Source organism: Eretmochelys imbricata, chromosome 4, assembly GCF_965152235.1.
Source record: "Eretmochelys imbricata isolate rEreImb1 chromosome 4, rEreImb1.hap1, whole genome shotgun sequence".
Taxonomy (NCBI): Eukaryota; Metazoa; Chordata; order Testudines; family Cheloniidae; genus Eretmochelys; species Eretmochelys imbricata.
The window spans coordinates 145,680,147-145,704,380 of record NC_135575.1 but is presented as its reverse complement, the minus strand read 5'-3'; the positions used below and the strand labels follow the sequence as shown (position 1 = coordinate 145,704,380).

Genomic DNA, 24,234 nt, shown 5'->3' with positions numbered 1-24,234 from the left:
AGTCTCTAAACTTATTTGTGTTTTCACTATAAATCTATCTCAGTGCTGTTATGTTAAGTAAAGTACTGACCTTGAGTTGAATCATACAAACTGGTGTGTTCTGTTCCTTTGGGAGCAGTGGACCTGGTAATTCTGTGAGTAGCCAGTATCAGGGGCTGGATATCACAGGGGAAGACTTCAAAGGGACTCGGGGACTGGGTGCACCTATTGTTAATCTGCAAGGCAAAGTCAGGGCTGGCCTACCCCAGAGGAGAGAGCTTGAATAGCTAACTGGCTGATGGCGTTAGGGAGCTGACACCCAGCTGAGCACCAGCAAGACTTCTTCAAGCTGGAGGAAGGGGGGTGACCCACAGCCTTGGCTACCCCAAGAACCATCATGCTGCCATGCTGCGTGCCACAAGGGTGAGCAGGAGAAGCAGGTGCTGGTGGATGTATTTATTTCTCCTTTGAGTAACTGGCCCATGAGCCTACTTCAGAGGAAAAGTGAAACTGGGGTCAGGGATTGCTCCAGAAATATTTCAGATGATTAGGGTTCTCCCTGACTTCTTTGAGGGCAAACTTATTGGCTCCCCTCCTGTTCAGGGACACCTTCAGGGTCTCTCAAGGAAAGGACTGAGGTTTGAGAATGGTCTCCCCAGAAGCTCTAACCCTCTCTATCGTACAGAGTCCACATGGGACAAATGGGTCTGCATTTCCCTGGGAACTTCTGAGAGGCCTGTTATAGGATGGCAGCAGGGAGAGGGGACTGGGCCTAAGGCCACTTACCATACTCTGGCATTGTCAATGCTGCATCCAGTGTTCTCCATCTATGGTCTGAGGGGAGGGACAGAGGGAAGGGAAGAGGGCAGCTGTGCAGAGCAGGATGGTGGCTGCTAGTGCCCACGTTAGGGATTTCGGCATAAGGTTAATAGGCAGCAGGTTTAAAACAAACAAAATGAAGTATTCCTTCACACAACACACAGTCAACCTGTGGAACTCTTTGCCAGAGGATGTTGTGAAGGCCAAGACTATAACAGGATTCAAAAAAGAACTAGATAAATTCATGGAGGATAGGTCCAACAATGGCTATTAGCCAGGATGGGCAGGGATGGTACCCCTAGTCTCTGTTTGGGACTAGGGCGACAGGGGATGGATCACTTGATGATTCCCTGTTCTGTTCATTCCCTCTGGGGCACCTGGCATTGGCCACTGTCGGAAGACAGGATACTGTGGACCTTTGGTCTGACCTAGTATGGCCGTTCTTACGAGGTAACCCTACCTGGACGGGACTGTTAAGGGGACACTGCATTGTCCACACAGAGAAGGCCAAGCTCCCTGTCCAGACATTCAATGAAGGGGGAGAAGTCGGAGACACAGACTTTCCCTTTTGCCTTTGGCATTCTTGGCCTACCTCTCTACCTGAAGAGACACTGGCTGCCACAACAACTTAGAAGGGGAAAGAAAGCTGAGGGGAAAATGTCCCCAAGCAACTCTAGAACACAGCAGCAAATTAGACAGACAAATTCTTGAGTCAAACTGTTAGTTTGAAATGTGAAATAATTTCCCTCAGAAAGGTTCCGCATGAGGAAAGCTGCCCACCTGTCACTGGGGAGTAGAGCAAACCTGGCAGAATTTCTGGGGATAGAACATTTTCCTGATGCTAGTGGCAGACAGGTCTGGTTCTTCCCCCAAGCTGCAAGAAGGCTGAAGTACCCCTTGTACCAGATCCATGAATTATTGCACAATGAAGAATTAAACAAATTTCCCACATTGCATCGGATACTTTCAAACAACAAATTAATAGGAGGAAATTGAATTAATCAGCTTAATAAGTAACTGAACATTAGTCTCCACTCTAACAATGATTAAACTGCTATCAGACACCATCCTTTGCAGACTCTGTATAGGGTGATTACTCACACAACACTGAATTTCAACTGTTTAACCATGACACAGCAACACAACAGTTTAGGGCAGGAGGTCAAAAAATACTGTATCCAACTGAAAATAGAAGGGGACTTCAGGAAAGCAAAATGTAATTACATGGGTTAGAATTTGACTAGAATACCATAGTTAACACTGTGACACCTACAAAAAGAGCCAGAGAATTTTAGTGAGCATGAATGAAAATTATCTCTGCTTTACATCCAAAAGGTGGCACCACAAGAGCGCAGAGCACCCAGCAGAGCACCCAGAGCTACGTCACTGGTGTCAGTATTAACTCAGCAGTAGAGAAAGCACCCCTCCAGCACACTGCTCCCTGCCATCGTTACTCCAGCACCACTTCCTACAACACCTTGAGTTTTTCCTGTGGGTCTCACGTCCAAGTACTGAGCTGGCCCAGACCTGCTGAGCTTGTACTGTGGCCTGGCTGCTGGAGAAGCACTGGAAAGTGAGTGCAAATAATCAGTGACACTTACTGGGCAAAGAGGTGTCTGGAGCGGACAATGAATTTGAAGATATACTCCAAGGCTTTGAAGGTGCGTAAGAGCGAATCACAGGGCTCCCCTCGGCTGGCTGAGTCCACATACTGCGTCAGCACTGAGATCAGCTTCCTGCACAGTGAAGACAGAGATGTGGGAAGCGGGGCCTGAAGGTTAATATGCCTCTTAAATCTAACCCTTCCTACCACAGAGACTGGTCTGAGGAGAACTCCAGATATACTGGAGAGTTCAGGGCCCATGCAGAGTCACACTCAGGTTTTCAAATTCCAGACCCCTGGCGGGCACAATAGTGAAGAGAAAGGGGAGCTTCCTGCACTGCAGAGTTCTCCCTCCAGGTTCTCCTGACACCTACAGCTCCATGGCATCCCACTGCACCTCAGGTTTCTGATCTGCTGGCTCCATGGCCGGGAGTGGATGGGAGGAGACAGGAATGAGGGCCCTATGTGTGTGGAGGCAGGTTCACGACCTGATACTTACTTGTAGGCCAGTGTAGCGCTGAAGTGCTGCTGGATATAGGCCTCCAGAACAGCATTGAAGTGTTGGAACTTCTTGTCAGCAATGAGCCCCACAATGAAAACCTGTGGAAGAAAATCCAAGCAGGTGTCAGCGGCAGCTTGGCACCAGGTCAAAGAACTCCTTGAGAGTGGGACTGGGGGTATTGGCTTAGCAGGAGAACCAGTCCCTAGGAGGGGGGTTTAATATCACTAGAGACAGTCCCTGACCCCTGGGTACAAAGGGAAGGTGTTCATATCAGAGCCTGACCTAAACCTTTCCTTTCTGTCCAGAATAATAAAGATCACAGAGATAGCAGCAAACATGAAATGAGGTGCAAGGAGCCAACGTGCCTGTCATGGGATGTCCGCACCACCCTGACATGCAAGGGGTTAACAGAGCACGAGGGAGGCTGCGTAGATAGCAGCCAGTAGGAGAGGGGCTGTGAGAAACAGCCAATCAGGCCCACCTGGTCTATATAAAAGGGAGCTGCAGGGCAGAGCAGGGTCAGTGGCTGCTGGGAGCCTGGGGATTAAGGACTGTGTCCCTGAAGGGCTGAGAATGGTAAGCCCCTTGGACAGGGCAGTGGCTGGCTCCTGGGACTGAGCAGCTGAGTTCCCTTAGGTGAGGGCAAAGAAGGTGCTGTGGCCATGGGGAAGGGGCCCAGAGAGACATAGCAGCAGTGAAAGGAATTTGAGGTGCAGCTGGAGGCTGCTAGCTACAGGGTCCCTCGGCTGGGACCTAGAGTAGTGGGTGGAAGCGGATCCCCCTCTACTTGCCACTGGGGAAGTGGCTGGACTGTTCAATAGAGATATCTCACCCAGAAGGGGAAAACGACCCAGATGTTGGGCTGAGTCGAGAAGAGGATGCGGCAATCCTGGGAACTGAGAGAGGAGCTATAGGCGGGAGCAGAGACAGAGTGTTGGTGTGCAGACCATGGGCGTCAGCCTGAAGTTCATTGCCAGGAGGGGGTGCCAGTTGGGTGCTGAGGGCTGCTCCCCATGACAGTACTCCTGAACCTAATCACTGCAAGGCATTTTACTTATGAGGAAAGGCTGAAAGAAATGGGTATGATTAATCTAGAGAAGAGGAGAGAGAGGACTGAGGGGTGACATAAGTCTTCAAATATGTGGAAAAATTGTACAAAGAGGACTATGAATGGTTACTTACCTGTTTGTAACTGCTGTTCTATGAGATATGGGTGCAGATGTGTATTCCACACAGGTGTGTGGATGCACATTGTGCCAGAGACAGAAATCTTTGGCAGCAGCATCCCTCAGGGTGGTGCGTGCACCCTACAACTCTTCATGTCCACTCTCTAGGTGACATTAGGGTGGTGATGCCCTAACCCCCCTATTCCTTTGCACTGGAAGAGTGGCCTAAGACTCCTATGCAGAGGGGACAGAAGGTGGGTTGTGGAATACACATCTACATCCCCATCTCAAAAAACAGGTTGTCATGAATATAGGGGAAAGGGTAGCAACCTTTATGTATGCTTGGCAGCTGTATTGGATTGCCTTACCTGTAAAGGATTAAGCAGTTCAAATAACCTAGTTGGCACCTGACCAGAAGGACCAATGAGGAAACAAGATACTTTCAAATCTGGGCGGGGGGAAGGATTTGTTTTGTTGTTCTGTGGGTTGTTCCCTCTCCGGGCGGAGGGAGAAGCCGAGCAGGTACAATATCTCTTGAAACATATACCTGGAATAATCCATATAAAACTACAGAAACTGTGAGTAGGACAAGGAAATGCGTTAGGTTACCTTTTGTTTTGGCTTGTGAATTTTCCTATGCTACAGAGGTAGTTTCAGTCCTGTTTTTGTAACTGTGAAGCTGAGCACAGAGGGGAACCCTCTGTTTTAAATCTTTTTATTACCCTGTAAAGTTACCTTCCATCCTGATTTTGCAGGTGTGATTCTTTTACTTTATTATAAAGTTCTTCTTTTAAGAACCTTATTGATTTCAGTGTCCTGAAGACAAAGGGTCTGGTCTGTGCTCACATTACTAAAGCAACTGGCTGGTATATTATTCTCAAACCTCCCCAGGAAAGGGGGTGAAGGGGCTTGGGGGAGTATTTTGGGGGACAGGGATTCCAAGTGACCCTTCCTTGAATATTTTGTGTAAATCACTTGGTGGTGGCAGCAATACCAGTCTAAGGAATTAGTGCATTAGAGAAGTTTTAACCTAAGGTGGTAAAATATAAGCTTGGGGGTCTTTCATGTGGGTCCCCACATCTGTACCCCAAAGTTCAGAGTATGTGTGGAGAAACCCTGACACAGGTAAATAACTGGTCTGTCTTCACTGAGGTCTCCCTACCAACACTACAGAAAGAAGGATTCTAGGTGGACTCCTCCTGAAGGTCGAAACAGCAGACTGGACTTCTACATAGAGTGCTTCCGCCGACGTGCACGGGCTGAAATTGTGGAAAAGCAGCATCACTTGCCCCATAACCTCAGCCATGCGGAACGCAATGCCATCCACAGCCTCAGAAACAACTCTGACATCATAATCAAAAAGGCTGACAAAGGAGGTGCTGTTGTCATCATGAATAGGTCGGAATATGAACAAGAGGCTGCTCGGCAGCTCTCCAACACGAGTTTCTACAAGCCATTACCCTATGATCCCACTGAGAGTTACCAAAAGCAACTACAGCATATGCTCAAGAAACTTCCTGAAAAAGCACAAGATCAAATCCGCACAGACACACCCCTGGAACCCCGACCTGGGATATTCTATCTACTACCCAAGATCCATAAACCTGGAACTCCTGGGCGCCCCATCATTTCAGGCATTGGCACCCTGACAGCAGGATTGTCTGGCTATGTAGACTCCCTCCTCAGGCCCTACGCTACCAGCACTCCCAGCTACCTTCGAGACACCACTGACTTCCTGAGGAAACTTCAATCCATCGGTGATCTTCCTGATAACACCATCCTGGCCACTATGGATGTAGAAGCCCTCTACACCAACATTCCACACAAAGATGGACTACAAGCCGTCAGGAACACTATCCCCGATAATGTCACGGCTAACCTGGTGGCTGAACTTTGTGACTTTGTCCTTACCCATAACTATTTCACATTTGGGGACAATGTATACCTTCAGATCAGCGGCACTGCTATGGGTACCCGCATGGCCCCACAGTATGCCAACATTTTTATGGCTGATTTAGAACAACGCTTCCTCAGCTCTCGTCCCCTAAAGCCCCTACTCTACTTGCGCTATATTGATGACATCTTCATCATCTGGACCCATGGAAAAGAAGCCCTTGAGGAATTCCACCATGATTTCAACAATTTCCATCCCACCACCAACCTCAGCCTGGTCCAGTCCACACAAGAGATCCACTTCCTGGACACTACAGTGCTAATAAACAATGGTCACATAAACACCACCCTATACCGGAAACTTACTGACCGCTATTCCTACCTGCATGCCTCCAGCTTTCACCCTGACCACACCACACGATCCATCGTCTACAGCCAAGCTCTGCGATACAACCGCATTTGCTCCAACCCCTCAGACAGAGACAAACACCTACAAGATCTCTGTCAAGCTTTCTTACAACTACAATACCCACCTGCGGAAGTAAAGAAACAGATTGATAGAGCCAGAAGAGTTCCCAGAAGTTACCTACTACAGGACAGGCCTAACAAAGAAAATAACAGAACGCCACTAGCCGTCACCTTCAGCCCCCAACTAAAACCCCTCCAACGCATTATTAAGGATCTACAACCTATCCTAAAGGACGACCCAACACTCTCACAAATCTTGGGAGACAGGCCAGTCCTTGCCTACAGACAGCCCCGCAACCTGAAGCAAATACTCACCAACAACCACATACCACACAACAGAACCACTAACCCAGGAACTTATCCTTGCAACAAAGCCCGTTGCCAATTGTGCCCACATATCTATTCAGGGGACACCATCACAGGGCCTAATAACATCAGCCACACTATCAGAGGCTCGTTCACCTGCACATCCACCAGTGTGATTTATGCCATCATGTGCCAGCAATGCCCCTCTGCCATGTACATTGGTCAAACTGGACAGTCTCTACATAAAAGAATAAATGGACACAAATCAGATGTCAAGAATTATAACATTCATAAACCAGTCGGAGAACACTTCAATCTCTCTGGTCACGCAATCACAGACATGAAGGTCGCTATCTTAAAACAAAAAAACTTCAAATCCAGACTTCAGCGAGAAACTGCTGAATTGGAATTCATTTGCAAATTGGATACTATTAATTTAGGCTTAAATAGAGACTGGGAGTGGCTAAGTCATTATGCAAGGTAGCCTATTTCCTCTTGTTTTTTCCTACCCCCCCCCCAGATGTTCTGGTTTAACTTGGTTTTAAACTTGGAGAGTGGTCAGTTTGGATGAGCTATTACCAGCAGGAGAGTGAGTCTGTGTGTGTATGGGGGTGGGTTTTTGGAGGGGGGTGAGGGAGTGAGAGAACCTGGATTTGTGCAGGAAATGGCCTAACTTCATTATCATGCACATTGTGTAAAGAGTTGTCACTTTGGATGGGCTATCACCAGCAGGAGAGTGAATTTGTGGGGGGCGGGGGGGGTGGAGGGTGAGAAAACCTGGATTTGTGCTGGAAATGGCCTAACCTGACGATTACTTTAGATAAGCTATTACCAGCAGGACAGTGGGGTGGGAGGAGGTATTGTTTCATATTCTCTGTGTATATATAAAGTCTGCTGCAGTTTCCACGGTATGCATCTGATGAAGTGAGCTGTAGCTCACGAAAGCTCATGCTCAAATAAATTGGTTAGTCTCTAAGGTGCCACAAGTACTCCTTTTCTTTTTGCGAATACAGACTAACACGGCTGTTACTCTGAAACCTGTCTTCACTGAGTGGATGCAGATGTGTATTCCACTCAGATGACTCATAAGCAGTGTTGTAGATGGTGGGTTCAGTCTATTTCAATAGTGACTTCAGCACTTTCCAAAGTTCGCATTTGACCTGGAAACAGTCGTGATGGCATAGTGATGAGTAAAGGTATGTACAGGAGACCAAGTATCTACCCTACAAATGTCCTGAATGGGAACATTGTTCAGAAATGCTATAGATCTCGCTTGCACCTTCACTGAGTGGGCGGAGAGCATTGGAGCAGGAGGAGAGCTAGCTACAGAATATGCAGTATTAATAAATGAAATGACCCATCTGGAGATTGTTTGAACTGAGACTGCTTGACCCTTCATTTCATCCGCATAACAAACAAAAAGCCTAGAAGACTGTCTAACAAGCTGGGTTCTGTCCAAGTAAAAGCCAATGCTTTCCTCATATCTAAAGACATACGAATGGCCAGACTGGGTCAGTCCAATGATCCATCTAGCCCAGTATTCTATCTTCTGACCGTTTCTGGTGCCAGATGCTTCAGAGGGAATGAACAAAACAAGGCAATTATCGAGTGATCCATCTCCTGTTAAGTCCCAGCTTCTAGCAGTCTGAGGGTTAGGGTTGTGTCCTACACGATCTTTGCTAATAACTTCATAGAGGATTGGTTCATCAATAGCTATCTAATTTTTTTGAACCCAGTTATGCTTTTGGCCTTCACATAATCTCCTGCAATGTGTTCACAGATGGACTGTGCTGTGGAAAGATACTTCCTTTCGATTGTTTTAAATCTGCTGCCTATTAATTTCAGTGAGTTACCCCTGGTTCTTCTGTTATGTGAAGGTGTAAATAACTCTTTCTTATTCACTTTCTCCACACCAGTCATGATTTTATAGATCTCTCTCATATTCCCCCTTAGTCATAGGCGGCGAGTCCTATGGGCCCACGGTGCCTGGGCACCAGGAATATTCCTGGCCCGGCTCCAGCAATGTTTGGGGCCGGGTCTCCCCCTTGGCCCCGCTTTCCGCCCCTGGGCCCCGCGCGTCCCCCAGGCCATTTAAAACAGCCCGGGGCCCCCACTCACCACTGGCAGCGGAACTGAGCGACTTCCTCCCTACAGCACCTGGGCTGGGTGGATCTGTGTCCCGGCCCAAGTGCCCCTGCAGCCAATGGGAAGCTGCAGGGGCAGTGCCTGGGGGTAGCAGCACATGGAGACTCCCAGCCTGCCCTGCCTAGGAGCCCCAGGTAAGTGCTGCACCCCCTGTTCGGCACCCAAATTCCCTCCCAGAGCCTGCACCCCCTCCCTCTGGCCCCCAAACTCCTTCCCAGAGCCTGCACCCCCAGCCTGCACCCAAACTCAGTCCCAGCGCCTGCACCCCTCATCCCCTCCTGCACCCCAGCCCCTGTCCCAGCCCGGAGCCTGCGCACAGCACCCAAACTCTGTCCCAGACCCTGTATCCCCACCCCCTTCCCACACATCCTCTCCTGCCCCCAAACTCCTTCCCAGAGCCTGCACCCCCTCCCTCTGGCCCCCAAACTCTCTCCAGAGCCTGCACCCCAGCTCTCTGCACCCCTCCCCCCTCCAAACTGCCTCCCAGAGTCCAACCTCTCTCGCATCCTGCACCTCAATCCCCTTCCCCAGCCCTGGGCCTGCACCCCAGAGCCCCTCCCCCAACCCAAACTCTCTCCCAGAGCCTTAGGCAGTGGGGCAGAGTTTGGGGGGGTGGGTTCTGGGCACCACCAAAATTTCTACAAACCTGCCACCCCTGCCCCTAGTCATCTCTTTTCTAAGCAGAACAGTCCCAGTCTTTCTAATCTCTCCTCATATGGAAGCTGTTCCATACCCCTCAGCATTTTGGTTGTCCTTTTTTGTTCTTTTTCCAAATCTGATATCTCTTTTTTGGAGTGGTGTAACCAGAATTGCATGCAGTATTCAAAGTGTGCATCTGCCATACATTTACATTATATTTTCTGTCTTATTATTTATCCCTTTCCTAGTGGTTTCTAACACTCTTTTCGGGTTTTTGACTGCTGCTGCACACTGAGCAGATGTTTTCAGACAACTATCCACAATGACTCCAAGTGGTAACAGCTAATTAAATGTCTGAAAACATTCAGTCAGTGTGCAGCTACAGTATAAAAATCATGGTACACCCACACCTTGAATACTGTTTGTAGTTCTGGTTGCCCTATCTCAACAATGGTATTGGAATTGGAAGAAGTACAGAGAAGGGCAACAAAAATGCTGAGGGGGATGGAACAGCTTCCGTAGGAGGACAGTAAAAAGACTGGGGCTGCTCAGTTTGGAAGAGGCGACTACGGGGGATATGTGAGAGGTCTATAAAATCATGACTAGTGTGAAGAAAGTGCACGCAACACAAGAACCAGGGGTCACCCAATGAAATTAATAAGCAGCATGTTTAAAAGAAACATAAGGAAATACTTTACACAATGCACAGGCAACCTGTGGAACTTGTTGCCAGGGGATGCTGTGAAAGTCAAAAGTGTACCTGGGTTTAAAAAAGAGCTAAGTAAGTTCATGTACGATACAGCCATCAATGGCTGTTAGCCAAGATGGTCAGTGATGCAATTCCATGGTCTGGGTGTCCCTACACCTCTGACTGCATGACAAGGGATGGGACTGCATGACAAGCTGGGACTGCATGACAAGGGATGGATTACTCAATAATTGCTTCAGAGGGACTGAATAGACCAGGGCATCTGGCACCTGCCACTGTCAGAAAACAGGATGTTGGGCCAGATGGTCTATTGGTTTGCACCCAGTATGGACGTTCTGACAATGTCCCTCTGCATCAGACTCAACGGCCACCACATGGATGATTATGGTGCCGTAAACTCTCGTCTCGGTATCAGGGAGACGGGGTGGATGGCTCGGCGCCACTCTGTGTAACCAGTGAATCTTGGTGCTGCTCAGAACCTCCCTTTGAGGAAGAAGATGAGACTCTTTTGGACGTAGAGAAGAAATGGTTACTCACCTTCTCGTAACTGTTCTTCGAGATGTGTTGCTCACATCCATTCCAATTAGGTGTGTACACACCACATGCACAGTTCGCTGGAAGGTTTTTCCCTTAGCAGCATCTGTCGGGTCGGCTCTGGAGCCCCCTGGAGTTGCGCCTTCATGGTGCCGCATATAGGGCCCCGCCGCCTCTCCGGTTCCTTCTTGCCGGATACTCCGACAGAGGAGAAGGAGGGTGGGTTTGAAATGGATGTGAGCAACGCATCTCAAAGAACAACAGTTACGAGAAGGTGAGTAACTGTTGCGGTTTAAATATAAGACAGGACATGGCTTTAAGCAAGCAAGCAGGCTGGTTTGTTGACGGGATTGCTTTTTGTTAGCTTTTTTTAAATTTTTTTGTGTATTATATATTTTGATTGTAAAAGGCATTAACAAAGGAAATAATATGATTTTGATTAATATTTTTATTTATTAGTTTTTATTTATTACAATTTTTGTTTTTAGGCTTTGAGCCGAGTTTAAGGAAGCTTTCCACGGTTCATGTCCTCTGGGCGACTTTCCATGGTCCATGTCCTTGGACAGAGCTGTGTGTGCACTGCTCCTACACAACAGTCAGGGTGTGCCCTGAATGTTTTCAGGTGCATGAACTCTACATGAACCCTTCAAGTAACTGTTTCTTCTTCTTCGAGTGCTTGCTCATTCATTCAAATTAGGTGACTCCCAAGCCTTATGTAGGAGGTGGGGTCAGAGTTCATGGAATCGCTGACTGAAGCACTGCCCTGCCGAACACTGTATTGTCCCTGGCATGCTGGGTGATGGCATAATGAAAAGTGAAGGTGTAGACAGAGGACCATGTAGCTGCTCTACATATCTCCTGGATCGGTACCTGGGCCAGGAAGCCCGTTGAAGATGCCTGAGCTCTAGTAGAGTGCACAGTCAGAGCAGGGGCGGGGACCTTTGCGAGATCGTAACAAACCCAGATACAGGACATGATCCAAAATGATATCCTTTGCATGGACACTGGGAGGCCTTTCATCCTGTCTGCCACCGCAACAAACAGCTGGTTTGACTTGTGGAACAGCTTAGTTCAATATAAAATGCCAGTGCACGCCGCACATCCAGGGAGCGGAGACTCTGCTCACAGCTATTTGCATGGGGTTTCGGGAAAAAGATTGGAAGCAATATGTCTTGGTTGGTGTGGAAATTCAAGACCACCTTCGGGAGGAAGGTCAGGTGAGGTCGCAGTTGCACTTTATCTTTGTAAAATATGGTGTATATGAAGGCTTGGATGTGAGAGCCTTGAGCTCAGACACCCTTCTGGCTGATGTTATTGCAAACCAAAAAGGCCACCGTATAGGAGAGGTAGAGAAGTAAGCATGTCACTAGGGGCTCAAACGGGTGCCCCATCAGCCTCAAGAGTATCAAGTTAAGGTCTCAAGTGGGAGTGGGCCGCCGAATATGAAGATATAATATGTCCAACCCCTTGAGGAACCGCTGCACCATTTGGTTATTGAAGATGGAGCGGCCACGCTCTCTAGTGGAAAAGCTGAGATGGCAGCCCGGTGAACCTTTATCAAGAGTGAGACAAGCACTGTTTCAACTTTAGGAGATAGTCCAAGTTAAAGGGCACCAACAATTGTGTCGGAGGGATATGGCTCTGCAAGCACCAAATCGCAAATCTTTTCCACTTGGCCAGGTAAGTAGCTCTGGCCGAAGGTTTTCTGCTACCCAGAAGAACCTCCCTAGTGGGGACTGAGCAAGTGAGCTCTAGCGGGTTCAACCATGCAGCTTCCAGGCCGCGAGGTGGAGAGACTCGAGATTGGAGTGCTGAAGCTTTCCATGATGTTGAGTGAGGTCCAGAACCAGAGGTGGAGTGATAGTTCCATAGCATGGTGTACCAATGCTGACATGGCCAGGCTGGTGCCACCAGGATCACCGAGGTTCTGTTGCTCTGGATTTTGAGGATGACTTGTGAATCAGCGGTATGGAGGGAACACGTATGTAGCGGGGTGGTTAGCCCACTCCGGCTCAGAAGGGGTTAAAAACCAGCCCTTACAGAGGGTCAGGGTTGAGAGAAAAGCCTAGGCTGATTGGGGAAACAGCCACAGATGGGGCTATGCCCCAATCAGGTCACAGCTGGCCCTATAAAAGGGCTGTGAGCCAGGAACTCAGGAAGTCTCTCTCTTGCTCTCTTTTGAGAGAGGAAGGACTGGCTGCCTGGGAGATAAGGGTACCTGGAGTGGAGCAGGGCTGGGGAAAGGCCAGAGAAGCTGGGGAGCTCCAGCCTGGAGAAACCCCTGGCTGCAGGCCTTGCTAAAGGCCAGGAAAGGTACTGGGGCTACAGAAGCGTAGGCTGGGAATAACAGAGGCAGCTGGTCCAACCCCCTTGCTGATGAGTGGTTTAGCAACTGCAGTCTGCCCCAGAGAGCAGGGGCTAGAGGGTGACTAGCAGTAGCCACTGAGGCAAGGAGGGGATAGAGGGTTGGGGGTTCCCTGGGGAGGGGAGACCCAGAGTGTGGGAGCACTGCCAGGGGGCAGCACCCCAAGGTAAAGGGGCACTGGGGTCCAGGAGGGATATGGGGGACCAGTGGCAGGCAAGACACCAGCCTGCAGAGGGCGCTCCAGGCTGGAAGAGCTAATTCCCGAGACAACCAGCAGGAGGAGCTGCACTGGTGAGTCATCGCCTCACTACAGCGTAAAACAGGCAGTCCTTCCATGGAAACAGAAACGTGTCTGCCATCGAATCCAGGCTGTGGTTCAGGAAGGAGCAGAACTGTAGGCACTTCCTGTTGGCCACTGTGGCAAACAGATCGATCTGGGAAACTCCCCTCTGCTAGAAGATACTGCTTATTACATCCGGGCAGATAGACCACTCGTGATAGTCTGCTAGTTCATTCTGAGACCCTGGAAGACAGGATGCTTCCAAAAATATGGAGTGTGCTATGCAGAACTCTCAGCTTGAGGGCTCCCTGACACAGGGGGGAGGAGTGTGTGCCCCCGTTAGCTGATATAAAACATTGCTGTTGTATTGTCTGTCAGGACCGATATGCACATGCCCTCCAGGAGAGGCCAAAAGACCTGACATGCCAGTCGGACAGCCCTGAGCTCTCTCACATTGATGTGAAGCAAGAGTTCCTCCGGAGACCAGAGGCCCTGAGTTCTGTTCTCTCCAAGGTGTACTCCTGTCATAAATATAAAGGGAAGGGTAATCACCTTTCTGTATACAGTGCTATAAAATCCCTCCTGGCCAGAGGCAAAACTCTTTCACCTGTAAAGGGTTAAGAAGCTAAGATAACCTCACTGGCACCTGACCCAAAATGACCAATAAGGGGACAAGATACTTTCAAATCGGGGGGGGGGGGGGGGGAGGAGGGAGGGAAACAAAGGGTTCTCTCTGTGTGATGCTTTTGCCGGGAACAGATCAGAAATGTAAGCCTTCCAACTCCTGTTAAGTTAGTAAGTAAGCTAGCTAGAAAATGCATTAGATTTTCTTTTGTTTAATGGCTCATAAAATAAGTTGTGCTGGAGGGAATGTATATTCCTGTTTGTGTCTTTTTGTAACTTAAGGTTTTGCCTAGAGGGATTCTCTATGTTTTGAATCTGATTACCCTGTAAGGTATTGCATCCTGATTTTACAGAGGTGATTCTTTTACCTTTTCTTTAATTAAAATTCTTCTTTTAAGAACCTGATTGATTTTTCATTGTTCTGAAGATCCAAGGGTTTGGTACTGTGTTCACCTGTATCAACTGGTGAGGATTTTTATCAAGCCTTCCCCAGGAAAGAGGGTGTAGGGCTTGGGGGATATTTTGGAGGAAGATGTCTCCAAGTGGTCTCTTTCCTTGTTCTTTGTTTAAAACGCTTGGTGGTGGCAGCATACTGTTCAAGGACAAGGCAAAGTTTGTACCTTGGGGAAGTTTTTAACCTAAGCTGGTAAGAATAATCTTAGGGGGTCTTTGATGCAGGTCCCCACATCCGTAATCTAGAATTCAGAGTGGGGAAGGAACGTTGACAGCTCCCCACCCCATGGTTTGGAGAACACAACCCCTGCGCACACCAAGTGCAGGTCAAGCCACCAGTGAAGAGACTTGAGGACCCCCAGTGAAAGGGTAACCACAACATCTAGGCTGTGCCTGATCGGTCGATACACCAATGCTAGCCAGGCTTGGAAAGGTCTGAGCCTTGCACATTGCACTACATACGTGCAAGATGCCATGTGACCTAGGAGTTTAAAGCAACTCCTTACTGTGGTTATAGGGAACCATCTGAGGTCCTATATGATGTCGTGAATGGCCTGGAAATGCGATTGAGATATAGAATCCTAGAATATCAGGGTTGAAAGGGACCTCAGGAGGTCATCTAGTTCAACACCCTGCTCAAAGCAAGACCAATCCCCAACTAAATCATCCCAGCCAGGGCTTTGTCAAGCCTGACCTTAAAAACTCCTAAGGAAGGAGATTCCACCACCTCTCTAGGTAACGCATTCCAGTGTTTCACCACCCTCCTAGTGAAAAAGTTTTTCCTAATATCCAACCTAAACCTCCCCTACTGCAACTTGACACCATTACTCCTCATTCCGTCATCTGCTACCACTGAGAACAGTCTAGATCCATCCTCTTTGGAACCCCCTTTCAGGTAGTTGAAAGCAGCTATCAAATCCCCCCTTGTTCTTCTCTTCCGCAGACTAAACAATCCCAGTTCCCTTAGCCTCTCCTCATAAGTCATGTGTTCCAGTCCCCTAATCATTTTTGTTGCCCTCCACTGGACTCTTTCCAATTTTTCCACATCCTTCTTGTAGTGTGAGGCCTAAAACTGGACACAGTACTCCAGATGAGGCCTCACCAATGTCAAATAGAGGGGAATGATCACGTCCCTCGATCTGCTGGCAATGCCCCTACTTATACAGCCCAAAATGCCATTGGCCTTCTTGGCAACAAGGGCACACTGGCTCATATCCAGCATCTCATCCACTGTAACCCCTAGGTCCTTTTCTGCAGAACTGCTACCTAGCCACTAGGTCCCTAGTCTGTAGCGGTGCATGGGATTCTTCCATCCTAAGTGCAGGACTCTGCACTTGTCCTTGTTGAACCTCATCAGATTTCTTTTGGCCCAATTCTCTAATTTGTCTAGGACCCTCTGTATCCTATCCCTACCCTCCAGTGTATCTACCTGTCCTCCCAGTTTAGTGTCATCTGCAAACTTGCTGAGAGTGCAATCCACACCATCCTCCAGATTAATGAAGATATTGAACAAAACCAGCCCCAGGACTGACCCTTGGGGCACTCCACTTGATACCGGCTGCCAACTAGACATGGAGCCATTGATCACTACCTGTTGAGCCCGACAATCTAGCCAGCTTTCTATCCACCTTATTGTCTATTCATCCAGCCCATACTTTAACTTACTGGCAACAATACTGTGGGAGACCCTTGACTTTAGCAAAGCTTTTGACACAAACAACACATCGACTGCTTTCCCCTCATCCACAGAGCCAGTTATCTCATAAGAACACTCTGGCCTGTCTAGAGTCTAGCACTGCCCCTATGAACTCTATTCTCTGAGTAGGGGTGAGCATTGACTTTGAGTGTTTCAAAGGAGGCCCAGTGTGCTGAAGGTGGATCTTATGAGGGTGACCTATTGATACACTTATGTTCTGGACTAGCCCTTGACTAGCCAGCAGTCGAGGTACAGAAATACCTGAACCCTGCCTGTTCCATGGAAAAGCAGCCACAACCGACATACATTTGGTGAACATCTAAGGTGCCGATGATAGGCCGAACAGTAATACTGTGAATTGGTAGTGGGAACTCCCGACTGCGAACCTTAAGAAGCACCTGTGGGGCAGGATTATGGAAATGTGGAAGTATGCGTCCTTGAAGTAAAGGGCGGCATACCAATCTCCTGGATCTAGGGATGGGATGATAGTGGTCTAAGAGACCATACAAAACTTTAGTTTCTTCATGAACCTGTTGAGATTGTGCGAGTCCAAAATGGGTCTGAGACCCCCTTTTGCTTTCCGCATTAGGAAATACCGGGAGTAAAACCCCTTTCCCCTGAGCTCCAGATCTTACACCTGATGGGACCTCCCCTAAGCACTTTAGACAAGCTGAGTGTGGGTCACGCTTGGGCATAGGCTTCTGGCAAACCCCACACAGCTTAAACCCCTGGGTCCGAGGCATGCCCTGGGCTCAGGAGAGGGACGGGGAAATGGGAGAGGGAAACAACCCCCAGTACCCCAAGTCCAAATATATAACTTTTTTTTAACTATCTTTAACTATTTACAGAAAACTATGCTAGAGGATCGCTTGTTGAACATGAGAGAGGGAACGCTCTGACTGTCAATGGTGGCAAGAAGGAACTAGAGAGGTGGTGGGGCCCTATATGCGGTGCCATGGAGGTGTGACTCCAGGGGGCTCCAGAGCCAACCCGACGGATACTGCTAAGGGAAAAACCTTCCAGCGAACCATGGTATGCATCTGATGAAGTGAGCTGTAGCTCACGAAAGCTCATGCTCAAATAAATTGGTTAGTCTCTAAGGTGCCACAAGTACTCCTTTTCTTTTTGCGAATACAGACTAACACGGCTGTTACTCTGAAACCTGTGTACGTAGCGTGCACACACCTAATTGGAATGGATATGAGCAAGCACTCGAAGAACAACCTCTTTCCATCTCTTAGGTTGTCTTGCGGGGAACCCCAGGAGAGGACAAACAACCCCCCCTTCTTAGAGAGGAGTCAGAGTCCAACAATCTATCCTGGGCTTCCGCAAGGTTGGTGGACAAATGAGGATGGACAGAGCTATCTGGCACTGGTTTTGTTGCCAAAGCAAGCCTCATGGCTTGTTCAAGGAGGTCCTGCTGGAAACACAGATCCCTGGCAATCTCTACTCACTTTTTCAAGGTGTGGCAGATGTTACCTCTCCTTGATGTGTCCCTCACTGAGGCACAAGAAACACGTGTGGAGGTCACTATTACAACTAGTAACCCCACACAAAAGGCAATGTTTGAAGCCTGTAAAGTCCTGCATGCCCTCAGTGCTCTGCATTCCACTAAGCCCAAGTAGTAACTATTAAATAAACTGAAAAGCTTTAAATAAAACCTAACCACAGGTACAAACTGCTACTTATTACAAACTATTTTCAGGAAGAAGCTAAACTAGCTATGAGCAGCAAAACAAAGTAAGAACTACATGGGGAATTCTGACCCTGGCCACTAGAAGGAACTGAGGGGGACTAGGGTGGTGTTGCCCTTATACCTTCAAGAGCTGCCACGAGGAGGTATAGAGCGCATGTGCTGCCATGATGGGTATGACACTGGCAGACCAGGTGCCAGCTTATGCCAAGGTCCCCATGCCTGTATGAAAAACTGACATATATACCTTGAATCAGTCTGGCTCATCTGTGTGTTAGTATTGTTAAAATCAGTATTAGAAATATAAGAATGTGTTTAGACTTGATTGAATGCTTCTGAATTGCTGCCTGCATTCATATGATATCAGATACAAATGTTATAAATCAGAAGGTAATACTTGAGTGGTTCTGTTGGGAGCCTCTGTAGCTGTGTAAATCACCAGATAGGAGAGAGACATTAACTTGTGTGAAGTGCTGGTCTCCAGCAGAAGGTGTTACCTCCTGCCCAACAGGGAAGGTCCATCGATACCAGACAGGCTATTATGGAACATTAAAGAGAAGAAAAGGCATTTTGTTGTTCTGCCCTCCCCACACCATGAAGATGAGTCATGCAAGTGAATTCCTCCTGTTAGCTGAGTTGTCAGCTCAGAGTACAAGGGAGGAGAGAGATAAAAACCCCTACCGAGAGGGAACTATATCTCTGTGCTGCTTGGACTCTAGGGGGCAAGGTTTCTAGGCATAAGCAAAGGATCCCCAGCTGCTTAGTCTGGATTAGCCCTAAAGAACATATAGAGCTTTCTTATTACAGAAGCTTCTATTACCTTTTGAAAAGTAAGATTGGAAATCATTTGTGTGCATATATATTTACTTGCTTTAATCCTGTAAATAACTCTATTTCCTTTTCCTATATAATAAATCTTAATATAGTTTATTATAGGACTGGCTACAAGCATTGTCTTTAGTGTGAGATCTAAGGTGCAGCTGACCTGTGGTAAGTGACTGGTCCTTTTTGACTGGAAGTAATCTGAGTATTGCTATGACTCTCAGTGTAAGGGACCACCCACCTCAAAGGCAGGTGAGACAGTTTGGAATGCCTAATGGGACTGTCTGTCACCCCGTGGTTAGGCTGTTATAGTGCCTGAGGAGTTTATAATTGGTTGGTGAAATTTAAGGATAAAGCTCATAACCAATTTGGGATTTGTGACCTGGTTCCCTGCAAAAAAGAACAGGTGGACTTGTGGCACCTTAGAGACTAGCAAATTTATTTGAGCATAAGCTTTCATGAGCTACAGATCGGAGGCATGCAGTGGAAAATACAGTGGGGAGATTTTATCATACACAGAGAACATGAAACAATGGGTGTTACCATACACACTGTAATGAGAGCGATCAGGTAAGGTGAGCTATTACCAGTCTCTGTGGGTTAGTATGCTGTTCAGAGGTGTGTTGGAGATATTCCTTGAGTTGGAGACATCAAAAATAGGATTCTAGTCTGCCCTGAGGTTGGTACTCACATCTTGAGTTACTGCAGGCAGTTTGACAATAGGTAATGCGGCAAAAGCTTCTCGCTCTGGTACACTGCGTACACACATACCTGAATGGAATACACATTGGCATCCATTCAAAAAAGAACAATTGTTCTCCATGTCCACCAAGAGTAGGACAAGAAGTAATTGGCTTAGTTTGCAGCAAGGAAGATTTAGGTTGGATATTAAGAATCTTTCTAACTCTAAAGATAGATAAGCAATGGAACAGATTATCTAGGGAGGCTGTGGAATCCCTGTTGTTGGAGGTTTTTAGGAGCAGGTTAGACAAACATCTTAATTCTGCCTCAGCGGGGGTGGGGGGGCTAGAGCAGTGGTTCTCAACCAGGGGTACATGTATCCCTGGGGGTACGCAGAGGTCTTCCAGGGGACACATCAACTCATCTAAATATTTGCCTGCAACAGACAACATAAAAAGCACTAGCCAAGTCAGTACAAACTAAAATTTCATACAATGGCTTGTTTATACTGTTCTATATACTATACACTGAAATGTAAGTACAATATTTATATTCCAATTCATTTTATAATTATATGGTAAAAATGAGAAAGTCAGCAAGTTTTCAGTACTAGTGTGCTGTGACACTCTTGTATTTTTATGTCTGATTTTGTAGGCAAGTAGTTTTTAAATGAGATGAAACTTGAGGTGCGCAAGACAAATCAGACTCCTAAAAGGGATACAGTAGTCTAGAAAGGTTGAGAGCCACTGGACTAGATGACCTCTTGTCTAGGGCTGGAAGGGACCTCTTCTATTCTATGATTTACAGATAGTGTGCGCACAGAGCTCATTTCCCCCCACTGCTCACACCGGCCACATCAGCTGGGAACACCACAGTCATTCTGCCCTGGGACTCTTACTGTTCAGAACCTTGTTGCTATGGCACTGGAGTCAGTCCTGACTCAGGAGTAAGCACCTCCTTCTGAGTCACTCGAACTACTGGCTGGAGCACAGCTGCCCTAGCACTGCACTAAGGCATTAGGGCAAGTACTAACTTGGAAGGGAAAATGCTTCCCTACTGAATTACACCACTCTGTGCAACATGACACACCTTAGTGCCGCTCTGGGGCATTGGAGTCAGCACTCACTCTGCAGGGAGAGCAACCTCTACAACCAAACTCAACCTTGCTGGTCCCGTGAGATCTAAAAGGATCCCAGGCCATTGCTAGATGGCTCCAGGATGTTACATGATCTGATCAGGTATGGAAAATCCTGTGCTAGATATCTCAAGAGTTTCCTCAGTCTTTTCTCCCAGTCTGTGATCTCGCCTGCTTTTGAGGAATTTCTTTTGGACATCACTGGTGGTTCCTCTGCTGGGTCAGAACTGGCCACTGCCGAGGAGAATAAAGTGCACTGCCTCCCATTGGTGTAGAGATGGGAGAATGAGCTAATGAGAGGGTAAACAACTGAATGAGTTTGGCAGTAGGTAGATCAATTGTTGGGAGCATAGAGGGGTGCAGGGTCTGGCCTGGCCCCACCCATGTTCAGGGCTGGGCAGGGGGAAACAGGAACCTACTTACTAGAGCATCAAAGATGAGCGTATCATAGACATCGGTGGCTGAATTCTCCATCATAATTGAGAACAAGGCATCCAGGGTGTCCTGAAGGAACTGGGGGAGACACAAGAAGAACAGGAGCCTGAGTGATAACCCCTAGTATGATCCCTGACCCATCCCAAATGCCACCTCAGCCCAAATGAAAGGAAAGCAGAGGTTGGTTACTTGTACAGTAACTTGAGTTCTTTGAGATGTTTTGCCCCTGTGGCTGTTCCACCATAGGATGAGTGCAGGCCTGTGTGCTTTTCACTGGAGACAGTACAGGCAGTGTCTGTGGGCCCAAGTCTTCACACAGTAGCTCCTTGTGTTGCCATACAAGGGCATATAGCAGGGGTGGCCAAGCTGTGGCTCCGGAGCCATATGGGCTCTTCAGAAGTTAATACGTGGCACCTTACACCGGCACTGACTCCAGGGCCGGAGCTACAGGCCCCAACTTTCCAATGTGCCTGGGGTGCTCACTGCTCAACCCCTGGCTCTGCCACAGGCCCTGCCCCCATTCCACCCCTTCCCTGAGTCTGCCGTGCCCTCGCTCCTCCCCCCACCCCTCCGAGCCTCCTGCACGCCAGAAAACAGTTCATTGGGAGGTGTAAGGAGGGAGGGGGAGGAGCTGATCGATGGGGCTGCCAGTGAGCAGGAGGTGCTGGGAGTGTGTGGGGGGAAGGGGAGCGGGGGAGCTGATGTGGGGAGCTGTTTACCAATGTACATTGCCAAAGAGCCACAGTAATATGTCAATTCTGTCTCCTTCTCAGGCTCAGGTTGGCCACCCTTGGCGTATAGGGAAGCATGGCCCTGTCACCACTCAATTCCTTCTCAATTGCAAAGCCAGAGTTTCTGCAGCAGAGAGGGAGGAGGAAGGGAGGTGGAGCACCCATAGGGTCAAAACATCTCAAAGAACTCAAGTTACTGTACAGGTAAGTAACCTCTCCTTCTTTGAGTATATGTCTCTATGGTGCTCCACCATAGGAGATACCCAAGCAGTACCTCAACATGGAGGTGGACGCTGAGGAAGCAGATCCAAGGCAGTTTGGAGGACTGCGTCACCAAACATGTCCACTCCAGAAGCAGGTAAGAGAGTGTAATGCTTGGCAAAGGTATGGACAGAGGACCAAGTTGCAGTCCTGCAGAGTTCAACTATGGGAACATCTTTCACGAGGGCTATAGATGTGGACTGAGCCCTAGTGGAGTGTACTGTCGTATTCCAGGAGTCTCACAGCACATTAAGATGCAACCCAAGACCTACTTTGTCAGTCTTCCTGTGGAAATAGACTGTCACGTCATCCTCTCTGCAAAAGATACGAATAATCTGGGAGAGGTAGAAGCCGGGAGCCCTCCTAAGATCCAATGTATAAAGGCTGGTTTCCTCCTCGGAGGCATGAGGTTTTGGACAGAACACTGGTAGACAGATTTCCTGATTAATATGGTATTCCAAAGAGGCCTTAGGGAGGAAGCTAGAATGGGGACTGTTGTGATGACCTTTACCTACTTTTCACCAGTTCACCTTACAATTAAAGTAAATGTGTAGGCCCAGTTATCACAACACATAGTGTAACTTCATCTCTGTAGAAAGTAGCAAATGGTGGGTCTGCCACGAGAGCACCCAGTTCTTCCACTTGTCTAGCCGAAGTGATGGCTATATGGAATGAAATATTGGGGGAGAGGTGGAGGAGAGAGCAGGTAGCCATCGTTTCAAAAGGGGATTTCCACAGGGCACTGAGAACCACATTAAAGTCCCACTGGGGCCCCCAGTTCTGTACAGGAGGCAACAAGTTGTATGAGCCCATAAGGAATCTTGTTGTAGGAGGATGGGCAAAAACTGATAAGCCCTTGATGGGCAAGTGGAAGACCACAATACTGGCCAAATGTAGATTCATAGATATTAAGGTCAGAAGGGACCATTATGATCATCTAGTCCCACCCCCTGCACAACGCAGGCCACAGAATCTCACCCACCCACTCCTGCGATAAACCTCTCACCTATGGCTAAACTATTGAAGTCCTCAAATCATGGTTTAAAGACTTCAAGGAGCAGGGAATCCTCCAGCAACTCATTGATAAACCCAGTGTCTTTAAATCTAACAAGTCATCTAGGATCTTGTAGAACAGAGCTCTTGATGCTTGAGAAGAGGACTGAAGAGAACACCTGGAAGCATTTCCACTTCTGAATGTAAGTTTTTTGCAAGTAGTAGGTGTGACAAAGTGAGACTGTTCTTAATGTTTCCTCTGAATACTGTAGGGGTACCTCAGTTTCCCCTATGCATTTCTTAAGTCTCTAGGTGGTGGGATAAGGGGGTGTAATTGTTGCAGAGCAAAGGGCCAGTGTACATAAATGGCTGACGCTCTGTCTCCTGGCAACTGATGGCCTGGGCCATTCCCCCCCTGCAAGGTGAAAGCTAAAGGGTTAGAGAACAAAGGAATCCAGTGACCTGGGAAAGGGACAAAGCCCAGAGGAGGAGGGGCTGGAGACCGAGTCAGTTTGGGGCTGGCTGGGGATGTGGAGTGAAGTGCAGACACGGTTGTCTGGCTCACTGCCCCCAAAAATGGACCCAGCTGAGGGGTCTTGTTCTCTGTACCTAAAAGCTCTGTTTTAGACAGTGTTCCTCTCATCTAATAAACCTCTGTTGTACTGGCTGGCTGAGAGTCACGTCTGATTGTGAAGTTGGGGGGGCAGGACCCTCTGGCTTCCCCAGGACCCCGCCTAGGTGGACTCACTGTGGGAAGTGCACGGAGGGACAGAGGATGCTGAATGCTCTGAGGTCAGACCCAGGAAGGTGGAAGCCGTGTGAGCTTTTTGCCCTGAAGACAGTCTGCTCACAGAGAGGAGACTTCACCAGAGTCCTGACTGGCTTCATAGGGAGCAGTTCCAGAGCATCGCCCGGGGACTCCGTGACAGAAGGTTTCTAGCTAAATAGGAGAACTGACTGGACAGGTTAGCTCCATGCCAAGAACCATCTAGGAACCATGCTCTCAGGTTTAAGGATAAGGAATTGGGATGGACCAGCGTCCCTGAGCTCTGTAGCAGGAGATCCTTCCTGAAGGGAAGACAGAGAAGCATTGCAACAGAGAGTTGAAGGAGGTTTTGAGTACTTGTCTTGGCCAGGACAGTGCTATGAAAATAACCCTCACTCGTTCATGTCGCAGTTTGAACAAGGTCTTGAAGATCAGAGGTAGAGATGGGTAAGCATATATCAGGGTACAGGCCAAGGTCTTATCAGGGCATCTCCTAACGAGCTGCAGCTGTACCTTCTCTTGGAGCAGAAGATGAG

The 24,234-nt window shown here is 48.2% G+C and overlaps 1 protein-coding gene across 1 annotated transcript in view; it reads right to left on the bottom strand.

Moving 5' to 3' along the window:
* Nucleotides 1–24,234, bottom strand: part of LOC144264379 (dedicator of cytokinesis protein 2-like) — a 336,931-nt gene that overhangs the window by 184,522 nt on the left and 128,175 nt on the right. The window contains exons 20-22 of the mRNA XM_077816134.1: nucleotides 20,936–21,025; nucleotides 2,901–3,001; nucleotides 2,400–2,534 (exon numbers count right to left, since the gene is read on the bottom strand). Coding sequence (XP_077672260.1) covers nucleotides 2,400–2,534; nucleotides 2,901–3,001; nucleotides 20,936–21,025 — 326 coding nt within the window. The remainder of the gene's footprint in view (nucleotides 1–2,399; nucleotides 2,535–2,900; nucleotides 3,002–20,935; nucleotides 21,026–24,234) is intronic.